The sequence below is a fragment of the Aspergillus viridinutans genome (assembly GCF_018404265.1).
Source record: "Aspergillus viridinutans IFM 47045 DNA, scaffold_13, whole genome shotgun sequence".
Lineage (NCBI taxonomy): Eukaryota > Fungi > Ascomycota > Eurotiomycetes > Eurotiales > Aspergillaceae > Aspergillus > Aspergillus viridinutans.
The window spans coordinates 527,581-547,291 of NW_025091229.1; the positions used below are offsets into that span (position 1 = coordinate 527,581).

Below are 19,711 nucleotides of genomic sequence, written 5' to 3' on the forward strand. Positions count from 1 at the left end.
TATCACACGTTGATTGATGGTACCCTAGTTGTGAGTTACGATGGATCGACGTAAAGGACTTTGGGTTGGTTGTAGCCGGTAGTTACCAGCTGGCCATGCTGCATAGAGTGTCAGAGGGCAAGAAGCAAAGGACTTTTATGTTGCTTATGGTTCTAGTTATGCGTCGCAGCGTGAGACGAAGGATGTCCTCAACTCATACTCATATTCTGGATATAACTTGGTTCTGGCAAGCATCCATTGCTGAGCACAAAGCTGTATACAGTTGACTCCTGTAGAGCGTTGTCAGAGCCTAAACCAGTTTCGAGGCATGAGGCATGACGCGTCCTCTCCGCTACTCGCTATCAACACCCCTGAACTCAAAGTATCTGGCAAACTCCTCATCCTCAATCAGATCCCGCGCCAGCTCTTTCTCATACATAAGCGCAAACATATTTCCTTCATCGGAATCCGGACTCTCGTCCAATCTAGGCGGATACACCACATGCACACCAACCGTGACACCCACCCCGCGTTGCAAATGCCGGTAGCACAGCGGCCGCGCAAACCCAACGTCCGCATCGGTGACAGCCGCCGTCCGGTGGTCGGTCGTTAAAATCGACATGGGCGGTTTGGAGTTGATGCGGATATTCAGAGCCGCCTTGTTGCGGACGAACGAGACGGCCGTCAGCGCCGCGTTGAGATTCTCCTGCGTTTGAGTGTTGGTGAGCCGGCGGATATACGCCGCCAGCTCCCACAGCGGCTTGTCCGATATGACATCGCCGTGCGTGAGCGGCGGGAAGGGCGCTTGATCTGACAGGGCCACCCAGAGAACGTTGTGCTGGATGCGCGGGTGGACGGGGGGGTTCTTCATCCGGCGGCGCATGTCGACGGCTTCGCACCAGAAGATGGGGCTGTCGAGGGGCTTCTGGAAGACGGGCTGGCGGAGGCGGGTCGTGGTGCGCCAGATGAACGCGGCGAATGCGTCGTAGGTCGAGATCCAGGTGCCGTCTTGTGGGGTCGCAAGTTTCTTGAGTTCCGCGGCTTTGCTCTTTGGCAGGTGGAAGAGGAGGCACTGGCCTGGTTTCTGCGCACTGGCCTGGTTTCTGCTCTGGATGGAGCTGTGGCTCCGGGGGCCCATCGACCTGCTGGTCCGGTGGAGGATCGGGCTTTGAGACGATGGAGAGGTCGTTGCAGGCTGGGTCCCAGGTCGGGAATGGCGTCTTGTGGGTTATGGCGTAGCAGTTTTCAGCCAGCTGGTGGATGAACCCCGTCCAGCCCATTACGTCGTTGGAGTAATGGTGCGTATGTGTGATGAGGACGAGGCCACCGCGGACAAAGTTGGCCATAAAGGCCGAGACGACGGGAGAGGCGTCCGGGTGCGCTTCTGGTCGCTCGCCGTATGTCATTGATTCGAGGCCCCAGTATTTGAAGTCACCGAGCGCGAGGCAGGCAAAGCTTGACTGTTCGATATCCGCCATTGAGGGGAATCTGCCTGCATCCTCGGGTGCATCGAGCCATTGGACGATAAATTGTATTGTGCTGTCTCGCTTCTTGACAAAAGAGTGGCCTCCCTCCGGATCCTTTTCGATGGTGCTGCAGAGATGTCCGATTTGCGCTAGGGTACGCTCAAGTCCTTCCTTGAGTACCGCTGCCGCCCTAGGTTTATCTGGGTCCTCTAAACGGAAGAATATGGCATAGTGGTTGAAGCAGGAAGCAGACAGATAGTCGAGGGTCGATATCTTGAACCGTTCTTCTTCCGGGCCGGCCAGCCGTACGGATGAAGTTGGTAGACTTCTTTGCGGATCATTGTTGTTGCTGAGTAGCCGGTGCGAGGACGAAGCTGAGTCCTAGGCACAAAGGTAGTTATCCGATATTAGACAGAGATCATTTGCAGTGATCAGGAATAATCCTCAAGACCGGATTTTTAGTGTCAGCAAATGCGGGGCTGTCAGCATCGCTGTCAGTTTCCGTTTATATTGCGAAGACCTAATCAGGTCAGCAACAGGTCTTAATTTCCCGTGGTCAGGCAGAAGACGCTAACCGGCCGTTTAACCTCAGGATGAAGGAGCCACAAGCGATACAGATTAGATTATTCGCCTCTACAAGAGGCTCAGCCGGAATGAAACCTTCAGCTAAGTACGTAGCATCCGTGGCCTGTCTAGGTGTCAGCAAATCCCTGTCGATAAGAACATCATTGCCTTTTCGAGGGACGGTTGCAGCGTAAGCGCACTGAGCGACCATTCCTCCCGCTTAGCCTTCCAATCAGGCTGGAAGAAAAGTGCCTTGCCGTTGTTGACTGGTCAGATACAAAGAGCCACAGGAAGCGACTGCTCGTATCCCGCAGATCGACAGATCAGAAGCGGGTAGGAATAGGGTCTGATTTGCGTGATTCCGTCTATAGCGTCCTCGCTCCAGCTGAGCAAAGTGATATCAATCAACCAAGCCTCGCTAAGTCGATTACATGGCTACCCGCGACTACAACCGGAAGATATCTCCCAACTTTCCTCTTTCCAAGAGCCAGCAGATCTAAAGTGGGTGGATATGGAATACAACCCGTAAATATATATCCAGGCTCATCAGCAGGTCAGTATGTTTTGGCATAGAGGCCTTCGCCAAGCATGGCTATATCAAGTCGGAGCTAGAGGACATGATGAATGTCATGCTCTCAATGATTTCTTCCATTGATATGAAGGCGATGCAGGTATATTTACCCAAAAGTGCTCAAGTAATCTTCTTCCGAGAATAAGTAGAGCGATGTTGATAAATTCACTGACAGTGCATTGAAGATTGAAGGTCTTCAAGAACTGGTCGCTTAGCTCAGTTGGTTAGAGCGTGGTGCTAATAACGCCAAGGTCGCGAGTTCGACCCTCGTAGTGACCATTTTTTGTCCTTTTCCTTTTTTGGCCTATCTGGAAGCCACCTGGGTTTCTAATATATTCCAGACTACTGGCTACAAATGCAGTAGAGGAGCAAGTACATCTACAATTATGCATGTGCTTCTGTACAGCAGAGATATATCGCCAATGCATGCAGGATCGTACAGCATGTCTTTATAATTCGTCTAAGCGCCAATTAGCGAGTAAGGAGGGAATCTTGTCCAGGAGCATATTATCACTAGGTAGGGTATGACTCTATACAGTTATTAAGACCATCCCATAAATACTGATATGCTGAGGTGACATAGAACATAGCATCAAGTGATAGCATCAAGCGGTGATGTCATCAACCCGCCACGCGGGCATGTTGTATATCCCGCGGGAGGGTGGAGCTTTTTCCGACCAGAGACGAGTCTGGTAGCGTAGTAGCGACGATAATTATTCATAGGTTTCTTTCCCTCAGGTTCCTGGGAAGAGGAAGCTATCCGGACAAGACCCTCTGACCGTTGCCGACGCGCCATAGCTTTCACAGCCATGTTGATCGTGCACCGGATGACGGATGATGGGCTCTCGCTGGGGCTTTGAGTGATCATGCCTGGACTGTCATCCTCATCGTCCTCGAAGCGAAGTGAAGCTATGTTCTTGCGGATATTGTGGTGTGCTTCCTCCATGGACCGCCGGAGGAGACTGTTGTGTGCGACGCATCGGCGTAGATCAGGGTTCTTAGCTGATTTTTCTTTTCTGAGTTTGTCGCGCGAGATGATGGCAATGCGGCAGGTGAGTATGGAGACATTCTGCCTGGCAATGGGAGGAATCCGAGGGTTTAATGTACGAGAGGCATGGCGGAGTAGGATGGTGGCAGTTGGTATGCTCTCGAGGGGCCCGGACATTTTGTCCGGTTAGCAATAGGATAAGGCCTTGTTAAGCGTGGACGAGAGATGCCATTCACCCTTGATCCTCAGGGACCAGGGTTACTTATACTTCAGCCTCGGGGCTACGGTAGAGTTTGAAGTTATACAGCTCGCACTGTCTATCCGATGAAGATATTGATCACCTCGGACGCGTTCTTCGGCCGAAGCGGACAATGGAACCGTCTTGGCCGAGAGGATCCAAGGCTCATACTCGGTTAACAAACTCTATCTATGATATGCAGCCGGTGCCGTTCGGGTGGCGTGTAGATGGTGTCATAGGTTGATCCTTTGAGCAGCCTGTGGGTACCCTCAAGGCATGTGGACTCCTTATCATTTGCTGTTTCTGTCCGGAATTCTGCAATCGCCGATGTAGCTGTGGGGATTGCGCAGTTCGTCGCGGATCGCCGATACACTACCAGGTTTAATCTATTGTCCGAGATCTGTCAGAAGATGTCACATCGAGAAGTCCGGTTGTGCATTCCATGGGTCTGTGGAAGTTGAGGTTAACCACCTGCCAAGAATGGAAGATCTTGCGATACAACTGAAAGAGTCAAGACCATCTGTTATTGTCCAGGTTATTACTATCATTATAGAATTATCGTAACAGTAGATTATGTATTGGTCAGTATCATGCGGCATGACGATATCGCTGATATTTTGGCCTTGCTCACACCAGCGCCAACAAGACCAAGCCCATCAACAATGTCATCGCCGGCGTCGACCTTTGCGAGTCATTTTTCTTGTCATCAGATGAAGTGTTTTCAGACGTCACATTCTTCTCGCCCATTGCACTCCCCATCCACGCATTCCAGTTGTTGTATCCATGATTCTTCCGGCAGTCGGTACTGATGGCCTGGCACTTCATCTGGGCAATCAGCTCGCCAGACCGTGACAGGGTCACCACGACCTCCCCCGTCTTCCCATCGATGGGTACACTGCCATGATACAGCCCTTTCTCCCCACTGGGCGTATCCGCCCAGCTCCCCGTCTTGTTGGCCCCGCCAATACTCACCGTCACGTCGGCCGCCGACTCCAGCAACGCCGAGTAGAAAATCCTATCCTGCATGATGGTTCTCGGGCTTGTCGTGTTCGTCCCCTCGGAAGCCAGCTGGCCCGGCGTGGTCTTCCCACTCATACACGCAGAGCCCGGATTGAGCCGGTACCACGAGACCACCCCCTCCTTGTCAAAACTCGCATTCTTTCCCCCACTCTTGTACAAATCAATCACATACGGCAGAAACTCCCGCCAGCCATCATGCGGCATCCCCTCGGCATAGTTGAAGGGGGCATCCCCCACAGCGAAAATCCCCAGGTCGTCCTCGTGCATGGGGACGACATAGTGCGACTCGCTGTAGTCGTTCCAGGTGATGATCTCCACGTACTCGGGCGCCAGCTCGAGCACCTGCTGCCAGCGGTCGAACCAGAGATCGTCCCCGCGCCAGGCCCAGTTCTTGTGGAACACGGGCAGGTTGGTGTAGAACCACGGCTAGACGGGCATGATGTACGGCCGCCCGTCCAGCGCCGCGATGTACTCCTCGTCCAGCGTGGTGTTCATGTCGTGCGCGCCGGCCGGCCACGCCTGCCAGCTCATCAGGCCGTCGATGATGGGGCTGCTGGATGCGGCCTCGATCCCCAGTGAGAACCACTCGGGGATGAAGAAGAAGTCCGACTGGGCGTTGTGCCTGACGTCTTTCCAGACGTCGGCGCTCTGGCCGCCTTCGAAGGTCGAGACGAGCGGCTTGTCGTCGTGGTGCTTGTAGTATGCGCTGCCGGTGGCGTAGTTGTCGATGACGTGGACGATCTCGTCGGCGGGCCATTGGGGAGCCTGGCCCATGTCGAAGGAGAGGAACATCTTGAAGTTGTGCTGGTGGGCGACGGTGAAGGCGTCATCGAGGATGAGCTCGTAGTTGTGCAGGCCGTAGCCGAGGTTCAGGGCGAAGGCGTCAATGTGCGCGGCCTGCGCGGCGGAGATGTCGTTGATCCATGTTTCTTGCGTGAAGTTGATGGCATTCGCTACCTGGTCGATATTAGTTATGTCAAGATGGGAATAACATTGTTCTTGTTACCATGAAATGAGCGAATACGGCTTTCGCCTGTACATGGCTGATCGTAGCTAACAGCCCGAGTAACGTCCACAACTCCATGGTGTTGACATGTGCTTCGCCTCCCGCCTACTGGAGTACGATCAGGACGATCGAAAGTTTAAGAAGAAAAGAAGACATACATGCTGATCGTCCTGGTCAAGATACGTAGAAAATCTCTGATGTGATCTACACAGATCCTCGATCAACCAATCGCCTAGCATCAATTGGATACTAACATGACATTTCATCTTCGATATTGAACTTATATCACATAGCGGTCAGACATTCCACGCAGCTCAAGGCTGAAACTTAAGGATCTTCCAATGGCCATCGAGATGCCCCATGAAACACTGCAAATAATCTTTAGCAGCAGCAACAGACGGTCAGGCTTGCGGTATATAACTATGGCATGTTCTGCTCCATTCGTCAAAACAGAGTCGCCAACAAAATAATCAGACTTTGCTAGTCGCAGATCCGGCAGATACTTGCATAGAGTTGGGCATTGTTGTTGGCGAAATGATATCAATCTATCATATACAATACTTTAGCCGCCCTTGCGTCTACCATTTGGACCCATGCAACTATGACAAGAATAGTAGAAAGAGACGAAAAACTTGCGAACAAGCGAATTTTCTTCTGAATGATAGCTTAGAACATCACTTCGAGGAGATACGTGTGAAGCGCAAATGCGATGCACTGAACGTCATCAAGGAATACTTCAATTCTACCGAGTTTTCCCGGCCCTAATGGTGAACCATGGCTCGGAGAACCTGTCAACTGCCCTACAACGAGTGGAGACAAAATCTCTGGTTCATCGTTAACGGGCTTTGCTCGGCTACGTCAATTCAAGTGTCTAGACTACATCCTCTGATGAAGGTGGGTCTTCGCTTATATTCATCTCGACCGACTGTTCTGGACTACCTGTACGGATTTGTTTACCGCCAGTTCGTCATGGTGTCCAAGACCTGCTCGTACTGGCGGTTCTGGACCATTGACAAACGAGCAGCAGCAGGCGAATGAGCTATGTCACTTCATAGGAGGACAACAGGAGTTCGGATTGACGAGTATCACGCAAGGGGTCTTGACTATCGCCAAGCTCGGTGTACATGCGCCATTACAAACCGTGGAGACTGGAGACACGCATCTGCAGCACAACACTGTCGAATACACTTTTGCCATTGAATTAAACAATTACCTATCGCCGATAACGCCGCACTATAATCAACACACCGCATGAGTCTTTCCCGTCTTGCCTTGAAGCGAATGCTTCTCCTCCGGGTAAACCGGATGATAGGGCTTTCCAGCCCGATGGCGAGCAGCGTGTCTACCGTATCCGTCAGCTTCTAAAACACAGTAAGTCAGCAGCAGCACATACAGAATATACTGCTCGATCATCGACCGGTCCATGTCCTCCAGCGTCTTCATCGCCATCTTGACATCCTCAACCAGCACATTACACCGATCCATACTAAAGTCCTCCCGGAGCACAATCCGCATCATCTTGAGCCGGTTGCTATGCGGCGCCATCGTGTACGCGGGTATCACCCACCCGCGCTGGCGGAGGACATGCGCAAGCGCATATTCATCCCATAGGCGGTTTTCATCGGAAGGAAGCCGGTACGCGACGAGCGGGAGGCCGCCGCCCGCGCCGTCGCTCATGATGATGAACCCGAGTTTCTCCAGCTCCGTGGCGAGATGGTCTGCGGTGCGGGTTAGGTTCTGCATGATGGAGCGGTAGCCGTGGCGGCCGAGCCGGATGAGCTGGTAGTACTGCCCGATGATGTTGGAGGCGCCCTTGGAGAAGTTGAGGGTGAAGGTCGCCTGTTCGGTGCCGAGGTAGTTGACGTTGAAGATGAGTTCTTTGGGGAGGTACTCGGATGAGCGCCAAAAGACCCAGCCGACGCCGGGGTAGACCTAACTCTGTCAGGGACGTCTGGAAATAGGGGTGAGTACCTACCAGACCGTACTTGTGGCCGGATACATTGATCGACACGACCTTTGGCAGCCGAAAGTCCCATTCTAGGGAGGGATTCACGAACGGGGCGACGAACCCGCCGCTCGCGGCGTCTACGTGAATCGGACAATCGATCTTCTTCTGGATCAACAGGTCGTTGATGGCTTTGACATCCTCGTACTGGCCTGTGTACGTTGTTCCCAAAATCGCACAAATGCCAATGGTATTCTCATCCACCAGATTGACCGCTTGCTCGGGATCAATCACGTACCGCGTCTCCGTGCAATAGACATATTTCTCCTCGACATCGAAATACCGCGCTGCTTTCTCCCAGCAGACCTGCACCGCGCTATTCATCACGATATTCGGGCGCATCCAGTCCTTGCCCTCGGCCTTGCGGCGGTTCTGCCAGCGCTTCTTCATCGCCAGCGTGGCCAGCATGATACCCTCGGAGGATCCAACGGTCGATGTGCCAATAGCGTCTTGGGTATCTGGAGCGTCGGCGGTTGGGGCGTGTAGCAGGTCCGCGATCATGTTGATGCAACGGTTCTGGATGTTGGCTGTTTGCGGGTATTGTTCGTAGTCGATGAAGTTTTTGCTCATCGCGTCGGTCATGAGGTTCTGGGCTTCGCCTTCCTGTATGCTGTCAGCTACACTCTCTGTTGGGTATGAAATCGATTACCATGTAGGTGGTGACGAAGCTCGCCAGACTGGACTGCGTCAGCATGCCATAACCTTCGCATGGAGGACTCGAGGACCTACTTCAGTAATGGATTCCCGTCAAGGCTCAATTCATCCTTGATTAACCGGTACGCAACGCTCGCTGGCATTTCGTGCTCTGACATTTCATGGTGCGGCAGATCTTGCGCTGCGAAGTGGGTGCCATAGACATAGTCGGTCACCTCGGTTTCTCTAGGATGGTGGCCTTTGGGGCGTTTCTGAACTCGACTGATGTGTACCATTTTGTTCAATGTGTGGATTGTAGATATTAAGTGAGTTGGGTTCTACATTTGAGACGCGTGAGGTGGTAACCTTTATGATGTCGATTGGTGCCGGGTGCGATGACCTCACCACTATGGTCATCGGTCATAGAGATGCAAGTAGTACCAAATGCACTTGTTCATTGAATGTTATATGCAGCTTGCAGTATGCAGGAGATACTCTTGTAAGTGTCTACATATACATTGCTTAATCTCCAAGTAGAGGATGAGTTAAGATAGAAGGGCAGTATGAAAAGTGACATTTTATCCACCCTAGTCATTATCTATTCACTTTCTGTGGTAGGGATTTACCTACACACGTATAGTAGACCAGGGAAATTAAAAAAAGGAAAAGAAAAAGAGAGAACATAGAAATAACTGGGCAAGAAAGAGGTTAATATATTGAGTGATTGATGACACAAAATGGAAAAAACAAAAGAAATAGGTGAGGTCGTGCTCGGAATCGGACCAAGATTGCCAGAATCAGAATCTGGAGTGATAACCATTACCATACACAACCCACTTGTTGAAAGCCTTGTAACATACTTGTTACAAATTAGAAAACTTTGATATTGACAAATTCACAGCTTTACCTTTATGATGGTAGCCAGAATTCAGGCAGAAATTTGATACTTAGTTCAGTCAAATAGTAAGGTACCTATAAGCTATGACAACGTGTGCTGACTCACTTGAGCAATCGAGAACTGAATTGCTATCCCTGGGATCTTTCTATTTTTATCATGCTGCTGTTGTACACATCTCAATGGCTTTGAAGCAGTACGACATGACGCGCTCTACAATCCTGTAATTCGTCAGAGCGGGGTTCATCTTGGAGTATCCATGTCTCTAGCACTTGGCCAATGTAGCTTCCCGTTCGACAGCTTCAGTTGATATTAACATCTAGGTTGCACATTGACACGTACGGAGGACATCATGCAGTACCGAGTCTACTTAAACACGGCCATCCCACACTTCAGCTGACCGGTTCATTCCTCACACTCAGCATGTCCTCCCCTCATCGGAATGGCGTGCAGGCATCGTGCGAACCTTGCCGCAAGTCAAAACTACACTGCGACCATTCCACCCCGATTTGCAAACGGTGTGTTCGCCGTGGAAAGTCGGATGTCTGTGTTTATAATCCCTCACCCATGACTCGGAGCTGGTATTCTGACCCAGTCTCCTCGCCAAATATGCCTGCAAGTTCCGACACCAATTGGGACAAGAAGGCCCAATCGGTCACACAACCAGAAACCCTGAGACTGACGAGCTACTCTGGTGTGTTCAGCGAGAGCGAGGATTATCTAAACGGGATCCTCGCGCCGCTGGCGACCTTGGAGCACAGTCGGGCCAGCTCGAGTCAAAAGCAGGTTCAGCTGGGCGCGCGGCTACTGCTGACCTTGTTTGAGAGTCTGTCGCTTTATGAGACTGTCGCAGACAATCGTTTAGACATTTCACCAGAAGGTTGTGTTGTCGGCCAACAGCTCGTCCGAATGATCTTTGCAGCCTTGAAAGATGCCCACAGAATCCTGGCAAATGCCCAGGATGCAAAAGAGCGTTACTATGAGAGCCTACTAGGGTGGTCCCAGAAACTATTTGACGAGCGCTCGCAGCTGATTGAGGTTGGTCCGTCGACGACACCCGAGGGATATCTTCGTTGTGTCTCCAATCGATGGGAAGGCATCGGGTTGGTCTTCTCCGTTGTGGGCCAAGGTGCAATGCTGGAGAGAGACTGGAAATCTGTATCTCAGTTAGCAGGTGCTGCACCAGCCGATCAAAGATCACTGGGGGTGCTTGCGGCCACTGCCAGCGATGCTTGTCTCCAATTTTGCGATGACTCAGGTGTAGTCCATGATCCGCTGGGCTGGCTGCTGTATCAGCATACCCATCTGCTGGCTTTGGTCTATGGTGACAATGGTATGACTCTGTCGACTCCCATCCAGCGGAACTAGTTCGCTATGCTGACAGGCAAAGATTACCAACCATGGCGAAAATTGGCCCAATTGTCCACTGTGGTATTTACCCTCGGGCTCAACCAATCCACACTCAACACGCGCATGCCCTTCTTTCTGGCCGAGCTCCGTAAACGCTTGATGGCGGGCGCCTATATCATGGATAAGCAGCTGGCCACTTTCCTGGGACGACCGCCTCAGATCAGCTGGAGATACTGCGATGTGCAGCTTCCTCTGGACCTGCGTTACGACGAGATCCTTGCCGACCCGGTTACTCGAGATGCCGCCATCAACAGACTGGATGCGAATGGTTGGAACAGTCAAGGCGTCATTCAAACGGCTCAGTTGCTGCGGATTGCTCTTCTGGTCAGCTCAATTAGAGAGCAAATCCTCGAATTGTCGCTGAGCCGCTGTGTGGATGACCTTGCACGAAAAGCCAAGTGAGTTCAAGACTCACATTTGGAATCGTCCGGCCGTCATTGATATTGTCTAGGCAAGTGTCTGAAAACTCCCGCAGAACGTGGGACGAACTCCCCAGTTTCCTTCGCTGGCGTTCTGGCAGTGCTACCGACGACAGCGGCAGTCTCATTCCTCTCTATCTTGACTTCCTCTACAATGATTTTCTTCTCTACCGGCTGCATTTCAGGTGCTCCCAGAACGAATCGGACACCTTAATCAATGTCTCACAGAATATACTCGGCACGGCTCTTCAGCTCATCGGGAGGGAGATTGCATCGGGAACTGGCACATACAACATAGGACAGAACGTAAGTCCACTTTCTAACCTTAACCGCACCGTCTCACCAACGCAGGTGTCTTCATTCGGCATCCCGGCCGCCGGCGTCCTAGCCATCGAGCTGCTGTGCCAAAGTGATGGATCATCACTGGCCCCTCCGTCGACTTTCCGACGGCCAGAAACCATCCAGAACCTGAGCGTCTTTGCATCCTACCTCCAATACGTCGTTCTACCGCATGAGGGAAATTACGACATCTGCCAGCGTGCGCGCCGTGTCCTGTGCCGTATCCTCAACCAGGCCTTATCGGTCAATCCGCCGCCGTTGCCCGCTAGTTTACCTGCTGATGCGGTAGGGGCGGATTGGTTGAATGGGGAGTCAATCTTGCTCGATGATGGGACGAATCTCCTGGAGTGGATCGAGAGTCGACTTGATTAGTGGACTAACTCTCGCCCTGTGCATTGGAAGCATCTAGCCTGACAATCTATAAGAGCTTTATAAGAACACCTGACTCTAATGTATTTCTGCACTGACAGCTTCCCAAACCCTAGCAACAGCAACTGCACAGGTAGGTATCGGTTATGGGGCTTCCTACCTCACTCGACGCAAGACTGACCGATTGAGATGCTGAGGCGACACCGATTTGATCCCCGACAGATGCAAAGTGAGATCCAGATCCGCAAGGATACTCCGCAGGACATGCGAGACACCCGCCTCACCCGCAATCGCCAGTCCATACGCATACGGCCGCCCGATCAGCACCATCTTCGCCCCGAGCGCCAGCGCTCTAGCGACATCCGCACCACACCGGACCCCCGAATCAAACAGGACCTCCAGCCGGTCCCCCACCGCATCCACAATCTCCGGCAAGACATCAAGCGACCCGATGCCCCCATCCTGCTGCCGGCCCCCATGATTCGACACCACAATCCCCTGCACCCCCACCTCCACCGCCCGCCGCGCATCCGCCACGCTCTGGATCCCCTTCAGCACAATCGGCCCGTCCCAATGCGCCTGCAGAAATCCAATCTCCTCCCACGAGTGACTCCGCCCAGGGAAGATCATATGCGCCCACTCCGCCGCCGCGGCACCCATATCCTCCTCGATCTGCACCCCATGCCTCTCCCGGAACCGCCGCCGGAACACCGGATCCGAAAACCCCAGCTCGACGCCGATCTTGTCCGCCCTCAGAAACGGGTTATATCCGTTATTCAGATCCGACGGCCGCCAGCCAAGGATGTACGTGTCGAGCGTGACGACCAGCACGCGGTATCCCGCGCGCTTCGCCCTCTCCAGCAGACTCACCGTAATCTCATTATGCTCGCTCGGCGGCCAGTAAAGCTGGTACCACCGCGCCCCGTCCCCGCTTGCCGCCGCTACATCCTCTATACTCGTTGACGAGGCCGTGCTCAGGATGTACGGGACGTGCTGCGCGCTTGCTGCCTTTGCAGCAGCAACCTCCCCGTCGCGGTGGAAGATGCGCTGCACGCCGATGGGCGCCATGGCGATGGGGTAGTCGTATTCCTGGCCCAGGACTGTGGTTTTTAGGGATGGGAAGTCGGCGCTGACGAGCCGCGAGGGGATAAGCGCCCATCTGCGGAAGGCGTCGCGGTTGTTGGTGTCTGTTTCGCGGAGGCCGGCGGAGCCCCAGATGTAGCTGTAGCTGTCGGCGGAGAGGAGGTCCCGGGCGTGGGTTTCCCAGTCGTGGGGGTTGAAGCTGATGGCCGGTTTGATGTTTTGGAGGCCGTTGGCGTAGACTTCGTTGCCGTAGGTGTGGGGGGCATTTGCCATGGCGTCTCTACCTTGGTATTTTGAAGTAGTATTGCAGGGTTGATGTATTTATATTGCATGGAACTACGTCATTGCTCTAGATAAGTCTCGCAGGGAAGACTGGTACTGTGACGATGTCAGACAGCCCCGCACAAGTTTGTCCTGGCTTGACACAATCAAGAATTGAACAACTGTATTACAGATGATAATCAATTGATATGGTCTGTAACTGTAATGGATAACAATTGCCCTGGTTGTTGCTGCCGACCAAGCCGGACGGATCGGGCTGACCCACGGCATGATGCAATAATGGGTACGTCCTCTACCAAGAGCTGACTCGCATGAAAGTTGATTCCGTGGCTATCGGTATGACTTATTTGACTGTTGTTGAAATTGGATAATCAGAATTTGATTCTTTGTTTATTAGAGAGCATGCCTAACTGTTGGTCGAGATATATCCTAGTCCTGGCCTATTGCTTCAAGTGAAGAATGTAGTAGTTGTGCAGACAGGTAGAGATGAGTATAGTCAGGGAACAAAGACATGGACCTCCTAGGTGTCTTCTAGCTTTGATAGCACATATCCGTTGATAAAATGCTTCTTAATGTTTTCAACAAGTGCCTATATGAACTTAAGTACCTACTAATAGTTCCACCCTGTCAAATCTACTTGGGGCTAAAACCCCCCACCACTTTTCTTCATTTTTAACCATATTTTCTCACTTCAGCCAACATCGAGTAGAGACAAACCACGCGCACGGATATGGCGGACACCAATAGCGCAACGGGAACAAGCATGCCAGATGAACTCCCCCTGGTAACTGCCTGCTTAACCGCAACGTCTCCCCGGATGAGCCTTACTTCGATCCGCCGCTTATCGTGGCTATCCAACACCAGCACTTGGACATTATCCAGCTACTCTACGAGCATAATGGCCGCAGCGTGGTGCATTATTTGTGTTATTATCTCAGGGCGACAGAGCCTGTGCGCGAGATGTTGGTAGAGATGGGAGTCTACAAGGAGGATTTGGAAGGCGAGTTGGAGTTAAAGGTGGCTGCTGGACTTATGAAGGATTGGATATACCGGAATCGGTCATTACTACCTTGAGACATTCACAATATTTGAATGGTCGCCAAGAGACTCCGGAGAAATCATCGATTTGGATGGAATACATCAGTTGTCGTTCAGTGTCGGTAGACAGTAGGAGTTTAGGGGAAGACTTCCACTCAATCGAATGGCTTTCCAAACACTCGCATCCCACAACCATCAGGCATACTTCTCCTACCATAGATCCTCCAACATCAAAACGGATTCTCTGGGATTGATTCTCTGCTGCACGGCCTCTATCGCAGGCTATATCAATATATCTAAGGATTCCAGTCCGTTTATCCTTAGTAGAGCGAGGCCGAATGAGCGTGGCGGTAATGGTGGCGGTACCATCTCTGGGGCTGGAACAGATACTCAGCCAAAAGCTGTGTGCTCTCAAGCTCCTGCCATGCGCGGTATTGCCTCAGAGCGGTCCCAATGAGGAGCAAATACATCACTCGACGCTTCTCAGTCCATCCGGCAGGAGGCAGGATAAGAGAGCGGCCATGGCGGCTGACAATTCCGCTGGCGACAGGCATTGGAGACCGGCCGTTCGTGATGGAGCCACGCCTAGCGATGATCTCGGATACAACTATTTGGCTGTTCAGAAAGATCCACGTTTTGCTCCCTAGGTGCACGGTGGTCATTTCGCCGTACTCGACGCTCTCCCATCGGAGTAAAGATCTGACGGATTACAAGAAATTATGGTGGTCAGGCAGAGAAAGACGGCGAGCAATATTGCCTGAACGGGATGAGCTGATGCCTCTCGAACGAGGATAGTGTGTATTGGGACATCCATCCTGATGTGTCTTTTGGAGGACCCAAGTATGACAATCTGTGGCTCCCGAGGAGTCAGTCGGGAAAGTCGCTGAGTGAGCTTGATATTGGCCTTGGAAGCAAAGCCGACTCTGGACCACGCTCGCTCGTTTTCGTCTGCGCGCTGAACATTATCTTTGCGCTTGGCTGCTACTTTGCCGGCGGTATCCCGGTAACGGAGCGTGAGGCAGTTTCCTATACCTTCTTCCTACGGGCAAAACAGCATATTGGATTGGATATGATGGACGTTCGGACTATCGGCGTCGTACAGACGCTGCTGGTCGTCGCGCTATATTTGCAGAGTACGCCGTATCCGCACCGATGCTGGAACTCGATAGGGGTCGCTTGTCAAATTGCCCAGGGGATAGGACTTCATGAGGCGCAGCTGTACGAGCAAAAGAGTCCGCTGGAGCAGGAGATTCAGCGGCGAACATGGCATGGCTGCGTGATGATGGACATGTATGCCTTTCCATCGATAGCAGCCTAAGACTTGACTGATCAGTTTGTAGGATCGTGAGTATGACTTATGGTAGACCGAGTATGACCTCGCACCTCCCGAGTGTTCCCTTACCAGGAACCGAAGAGGAAGAACACTCTTCTGGAACCCCATCACCGATGGCCTTCTACATCTCCACCATTGAGCTATACCGCATTCTCGACAGTATCCTGTCCGACATCTACCGAGCATGGCGCGGTCGCAGCAGCCCTGGGTCTAGAAGACACACAACCAAACAGGGCGGGCTGGACGTCATCATCGAACTTGAAGAGAAACTCTTCGAGTACGAAAACAGCCTTCCCCCTTTCCTCAATTGGAACCGTCCATCAGATCAAGCTACCAATCCCGAACAAACTACTCTCCATCGACAGCGAAACGTCCTCCACGCTAGATACCTATACCTTCGCCTCCTCCTCTACCGACCCATCCTGACCCAACTCTGCTCCGAGTGTACCCACCCGCGAACTCAAGCAGACAACCGCCCCAGCTCGAGCTCCAATTCCAGCACCCTATATACCTCCATCCTCTCCAAGTGTGCCGCCGCCTGCGTCCGCGCAGCCATTGACCTCGTCTCCTTCGTCCACGAAACCTATCACACGTCCGCCACCGACCCATGGTGGTATAATGGCTTCTGTACACTATTCCTTCCTTACAATCTGGTTAGGTATATATCTGATAAAACCGAACAGATACGTCCACATCAGGCATGGTCCTCATCATGTCCTCCTCCTGCCGCACGATCCTGGCCGAGCTCGACGCAAGTCTCGTACACGAAGCCTGGTCCACATGCGAGCAGATCCTCACGTCCATGAGTTCCTTTAGCGTGTCTGCGCGCAACATCCTGCTCTTCCTCAGGACGGCACGGACTCAGGTCATGGCGGAGAATGGCGGTCATGTAGATAGCGATCGCAATCAGGCCCGACAGGAACAGGGACTGGGGCAGTTGCACCCGCAGGAGAACCCGTTTACCCTGCTTTCTTATTACTTTAAGAGAGTGTGAAAGTAATGGTTATCTCTTGAATTTCTCAAGAATCACTCTTATGGATTTAGGTCCTATAATACCTAGTTAACAGACTACCTACTCTGCCTGGTAAATTTATTTTCCATCATAGCATACATCAGGCTGAAAGCCTGCTGCAGTAATAGTCTCTATTAGATTTAGATTCTCAAACCCTAGTCACTAAAAACTGCTTCTCTGAACTACTTCTCTTAAGTGTATACCTAATTACCAGAGTCCTTTTAAGTACAGTACATATGCCCTCTATTACAGATCAGTAGTCTCCTAACTAATACCTATATAGTCTCTGCCTCCATCATAACTTCTATATCCAACATAACCAATCCCATGGACACAATCAAATGTTGCACCTGCAGACAGGAGAAGAGCTTTGTCCATACAGACTGTGGCACTTATTATTCCTGTTGCAATTGCTCCAAGAAAAGGGAGTGAATGATCGGAGACGGGAGACGAATAGTTGCAAGGGTATTTTTGAACCGTCACTGAAGCTGCTTGACCGGCAACCAGTCATAAGGATCCTCCTGAATAATGACTTCGCGGGCTCTCATGTAACAGTTTACGAAATCCACCGCAGCGCATAAGGGATGGGAGAGACCAAGTAGCAGGAATTATACATATGCATAAGATTCCGGTTCTGAAATCCATTTCATATTTGCGATGGTTTGTGATCCACCATCCCTAGATATAAGGTTCTGCGAACTCAGACTCTTGCGAATCCAGAGGTTGCTGGCGTCTACAATACAAATGTAATCCTTTCAATGCAGAGCATATTTCAACGTCATCAGAATGGCTTGGAAGGCTATAGTCATCATAATCAAGCCACATTTGCCTTGTTCTCGGAGATTCAGCATCTGCCAATGGTTTTCTGTGAAGTGCCATGGTTAGACAGATTCGACGATCGATAAAAGCGAACTTACTCATTGCCATTGAAGACTTCAAAGCCGGTGGAAATAATGAGCACGGGCCGAGCAAGATCGGCGATAATCTGCTTGACTGGGGCGGCAACAAAGGGTGATATTATAATCGATTCCTCGTCGATTTCTGCAAATCCTCCTGCACCGTGAGTTCCAACAATTTTGAATTCCTTCTTGGTCAGGATCTCTTCTGCTACCTCTGTATACTCTGGGTCCTGAGCAAGTAATGGCAATGTTTCATTGCCACAACAAAGTTGAGCGATAGTGAGAGCCATCGAATGCTGGATCATGCAGCCCATCACATTTTTCACCTCCGAGTTCTGATCCCAAGAGTCGTGCTGCTTTTTTAGCCATTCAGGAGCGGAGCGGCAAAAATCACCGAGCCCAAAGCAGAGAACTTTCTTCACAGTGTTTGTACCGAGTACAGCTTGGACCAAGGCTGCCAAGTGCTTGCAGGTCTTGCTATTCTGCCACAACAAGTGTTTCTCGTCAAAGACTTGCATAGGCTGTGCTATAAGCTCTCGGAAGTTTCGTGCAGTCTGATTGCTCCAATCCACAATATAAGAGCATAGGTAAGTTTCGATTGGGCCGTTGGGTTGTGCCTTCACAAGTTGCCAATATTCTTGGTACTTGACATGGGGTTTCCTAAGGAAAACTTAGATTGCAGGCTGAAATTGGGTCAGAATACCATACCCACGTACCAGATAGGAGTCTGTACTTGGAACATAGGATTGGAAATTTGGATTATGCTTCCATCGATTCGACGGACTGAAAATCGCTCCATCGCATAGGATTGGCGCAATTGTTGTTCTATGTCTTCGAGATCCTCTTTCGTCCAAAGCCTGGTACCAGAACTGTACAGATCTGCGGCTCTCTGGCTACTGATCCGCCAATCCGTGCACCCGTAGTCGAGCGGTCGTAGAGTTTGTGGCATGGTCTCGTAGCTGCTGGTCGAGCAAGGGTGAGGAATAAACCATGTGGTGAGTTGCCGGGAGGAAAAAGCCCAAGATTGTTTGGAAAAGGGGAGAAGTTTATTTGTGTACAAGGGTCAGAAAAGAAAAGGCTAGGACTGAGCTGTGATACTCGATAATTGTCTGCTTTTGTGTATGGGTACCAATGTCGGATATAGTGGCAACGTTTGCTTTGAGGGATCAAGAAAAATTCGACCACCTTGGAAGCTCTGCTGCTGACTATCTGTGACTATGGCTCACCCTCAACGCGGAGCGTTGAGGGTGAGCCACACTGGAACCACCATGTACCTTTTATATAGTATCACCATATAAAAGGTACATACTCAGTACATACTTCCTAAGTCTAATATCTTAGGTATTTACTAGGGGCAACTATAATTTTAAATTTTAATAGTAATATTAGATTTAAAGAGGGAATATCTTCTAATTAAGAGCCCTTTTTCAAGAGTTTTAAGTAAAAATTAGAGATATAAGAATATATAAAGTTTCTCTTATATAAAACTCTTTCTTAGGGAAAAAAATAAAGAGATATTATTTTATCTTAAACACCTATAATTTTCCTTTCTAATAATAAAGATAGTAATAAAAGATAGACACTTATATTTCTAAATAATAATAAACTAGAAAAACCAAATATGTATATACCTAGAGTGAATAATATGTATGTACCTTTTATATAGTGATGCCATATAAAAGGTACATGGTGGTTTTGCTGTGGTTGGTGGTTCCGGTGTGCTTGCAGCTTGACACAGATATGGAGGTGTGCACCAAAAGTATTGACTGCCACTAGTAACTTAGTAAGCTTGGCTGTATCCTGCTGACGCAGCCCCCTAGTAATTTGTATGGTAACACATCTAGAAGGAAAAATATTCAAATGAATCTATCTATAATAGTGATATGAAGCTATTCAAATGTCTTCCTAGTCTAGATCTTTATAATTAGATAGCTATCCCTTAATCTATCTTCCTGACTGGTTATACTTAGGCCTATCTCACCCCTCTTGGTATTCATTCCTTCCTTATAGCTTGATAACCTCCTGGATATGGCAAATAAGGCATTAAATCTATTATTAAATCTTTTCCTGTGGAAGCTCATTCGCTGAATCACTGCAAATCCAATCAGAATGAACTCACGTCCACGTGGTGCTTCTAGAATTCATTCCATGAACACAGCAAA

The 19,711-nt window shown here is 50.7% G+C and overlaps 8 protein-coding genes and 2 non-coding genes across 10 annotated transcripts; 3 read left to right on the forward strand and 7 right to left on the reverse strand.

Moving 5' to 3' along the window:
- Window positions 1-331: 331 nt before the first annotated feature.
- Aspvir_002945 (uncharacterized protein) lies at window positions 332-2,220 on the reverse strand (the record flags this gene model as incomplete). Its single annotated transcript, XM_043274538.1, has 3 exons — window positions 332-1,027; window positions 1,053-1,826; window positions 2,083-2,220. 3 exons carry the CDS (start codon window positions 2,218-2,220, stop codon window positions 332-334), a joined length of 1,608 nt encoding a protein of 535 aa, XP_043130473.1.
- A 565-nt stretch (window positions 2,221-2,785) lies between these two features.
- On the forward strand, window positions 2,786-2,859 carry Aspvir_002946. The gene has a single exon. It is a non-coding gene; the product is annotated as a tRNA-Ile (tRNA).
- Window positions 2,860-3,172: 313 nt separating this feature from the next.
- Aspvir_002947 (uncharacterized protein) lies at window positions 3,173-3,745 on the reverse strand (the record flags this gene model as incomplete). Its single annotated transcript, XM_043274539.1, has 1 exon — window positions 3,173-3,745. One exon carries the CDS (start codon window positions 3,743-3,745, stop codon window positions 3,173-3,175), a length of 573 nt encoding a protein of 190 aa, XP_043130474.1.
- Window positions 3,746-4,433: 688 nt separating this feature from the next.
- Window positions 4,434-5,910, reverse strand: Aspvir_002948 (glycoside hydrolase family 71 protein; the record flags this gene model as incomplete). Its single annotated transcript, XM_043274540.1, has 3 exons — window positions 4,434-5,216; window positions 5,259-5,783; window positions 5,833-5,910. The coding sequence occupies 3 exons, from the start codon at window positions 5,908-5,910 to the stop codon at window positions 4,434-4,436; spliced, it is 1,386 nt and encodes a 461-aa protein (XP_043130475.1).
- Window positions 5,911-7,071: 1,161 nt separating this feature from the next.
- Aspvir_002949 (glutamate decarboxylase) lies at window positions 7,072-8,766 on the reverse strand (the record flags this gene model as incomplete). Its single annotated transcript, XM_043274541.1, has 5 exons — window positions 7,072-7,174; window positions 7,226-7,764; window positions 7,808-8,440; window positions 8,487-8,514; window positions 8,567-8,766. The coding sequence occupies 5 exons, from the start codon at window positions 8,764-8,766 to the stop codon at window positions 7,072-7,074; spliced, it is 1,503 nt and encodes a 500-aa protein (XP_043130476.1).
- Window positions 8,767-9,232: 466 nt separating this feature from the next.
- Window positions 9,233-9,304, reverse strand: Aspvir_002950. The gene has a single exon. It is a non-coding gene; the product is annotated as a tRNA-Gln (tRNA).
- A 670-nt stretch (window positions 9,305-9,974) lies between these two features.
- Aspvir_002951 (putative C6 transcription factor) lies at window positions 9,975-11,905 on the forward strand (the record flags this gene model as incomplete). The annotated part of the gene is made up of 4 exons (XM_043274542.1): window positions 9,975-10,698; window positions 10,750-11,173; window positions 11,227-11,500; window positions 11,546-11,905. The coding sequence occupies 4 exons, from the start codon at window positions 9,975-9,977 to the stop codon at window positions 11,903-11,905; spliced, it is 1,782 nt and encodes a 593-aa protein (XP_043130477.1).
- Window positions 11,906-12,058: 153 nt separating this feature from the next.
- Aspvir_002952 (putative FMN dependent dehydrogenase) lies at window positions 12,059-13,258 on the reverse strand (the record flags this gene model as incomplete). Its single annotated transcript, XM_043274543.1, has 1 exon — window positions 12,059-13,258. The coding sequence occupies one exon, from the start codon at window positions 13,256-13,258 to the stop codon at window positions 12,059-12,061; it is 1,200 nt and encodes a 399-aa protein (XP_043130478.1).
- Window positions 13,259-15,024: 1,766 nt separating this feature from the next.
- Aspvir_002953 (fungal specific transcription factor domain-containing protein) lies at window positions 15,025-16,632 on the forward strand (the record flags this gene model as incomplete). The annotated part of the gene is made up of 4 exons (XM_043274544.1): window positions 15,025-15,030; window positions 15,096-15,595; window positions 15,646-16,265; window positions 16,322-16,632. 4 exons carry the CDS (start codon window positions 15,025-15,027, stop codon window positions 16,630-16,632), a joined length of 1,437 nt encoding a protein of 478 aa, XP_043130479.1.
- Window positions 16,633-17,563: 931 nt separating this feature from the next.
- Aspvir_002954 (uncharacterized protein) lies at window positions 17,564-18,498 on the reverse strand (the record flags this gene model as incomplete). Its single annotated transcript, XM_043274545.1, has 2 exons — window positions 17,564-18,209; window positions 18,266-18,498. The coding sequence occupies 2 exons, from the start codon at window positions 18,496-18,498 to the stop codon at window positions 17,564-17,566; spliced, it is 879 nt and encodes a 292-aa protein (XP_043130480.1).
- Between the last annotated feature and the right edge of the window lie 1,213 nt (window positions 18,499-19,711).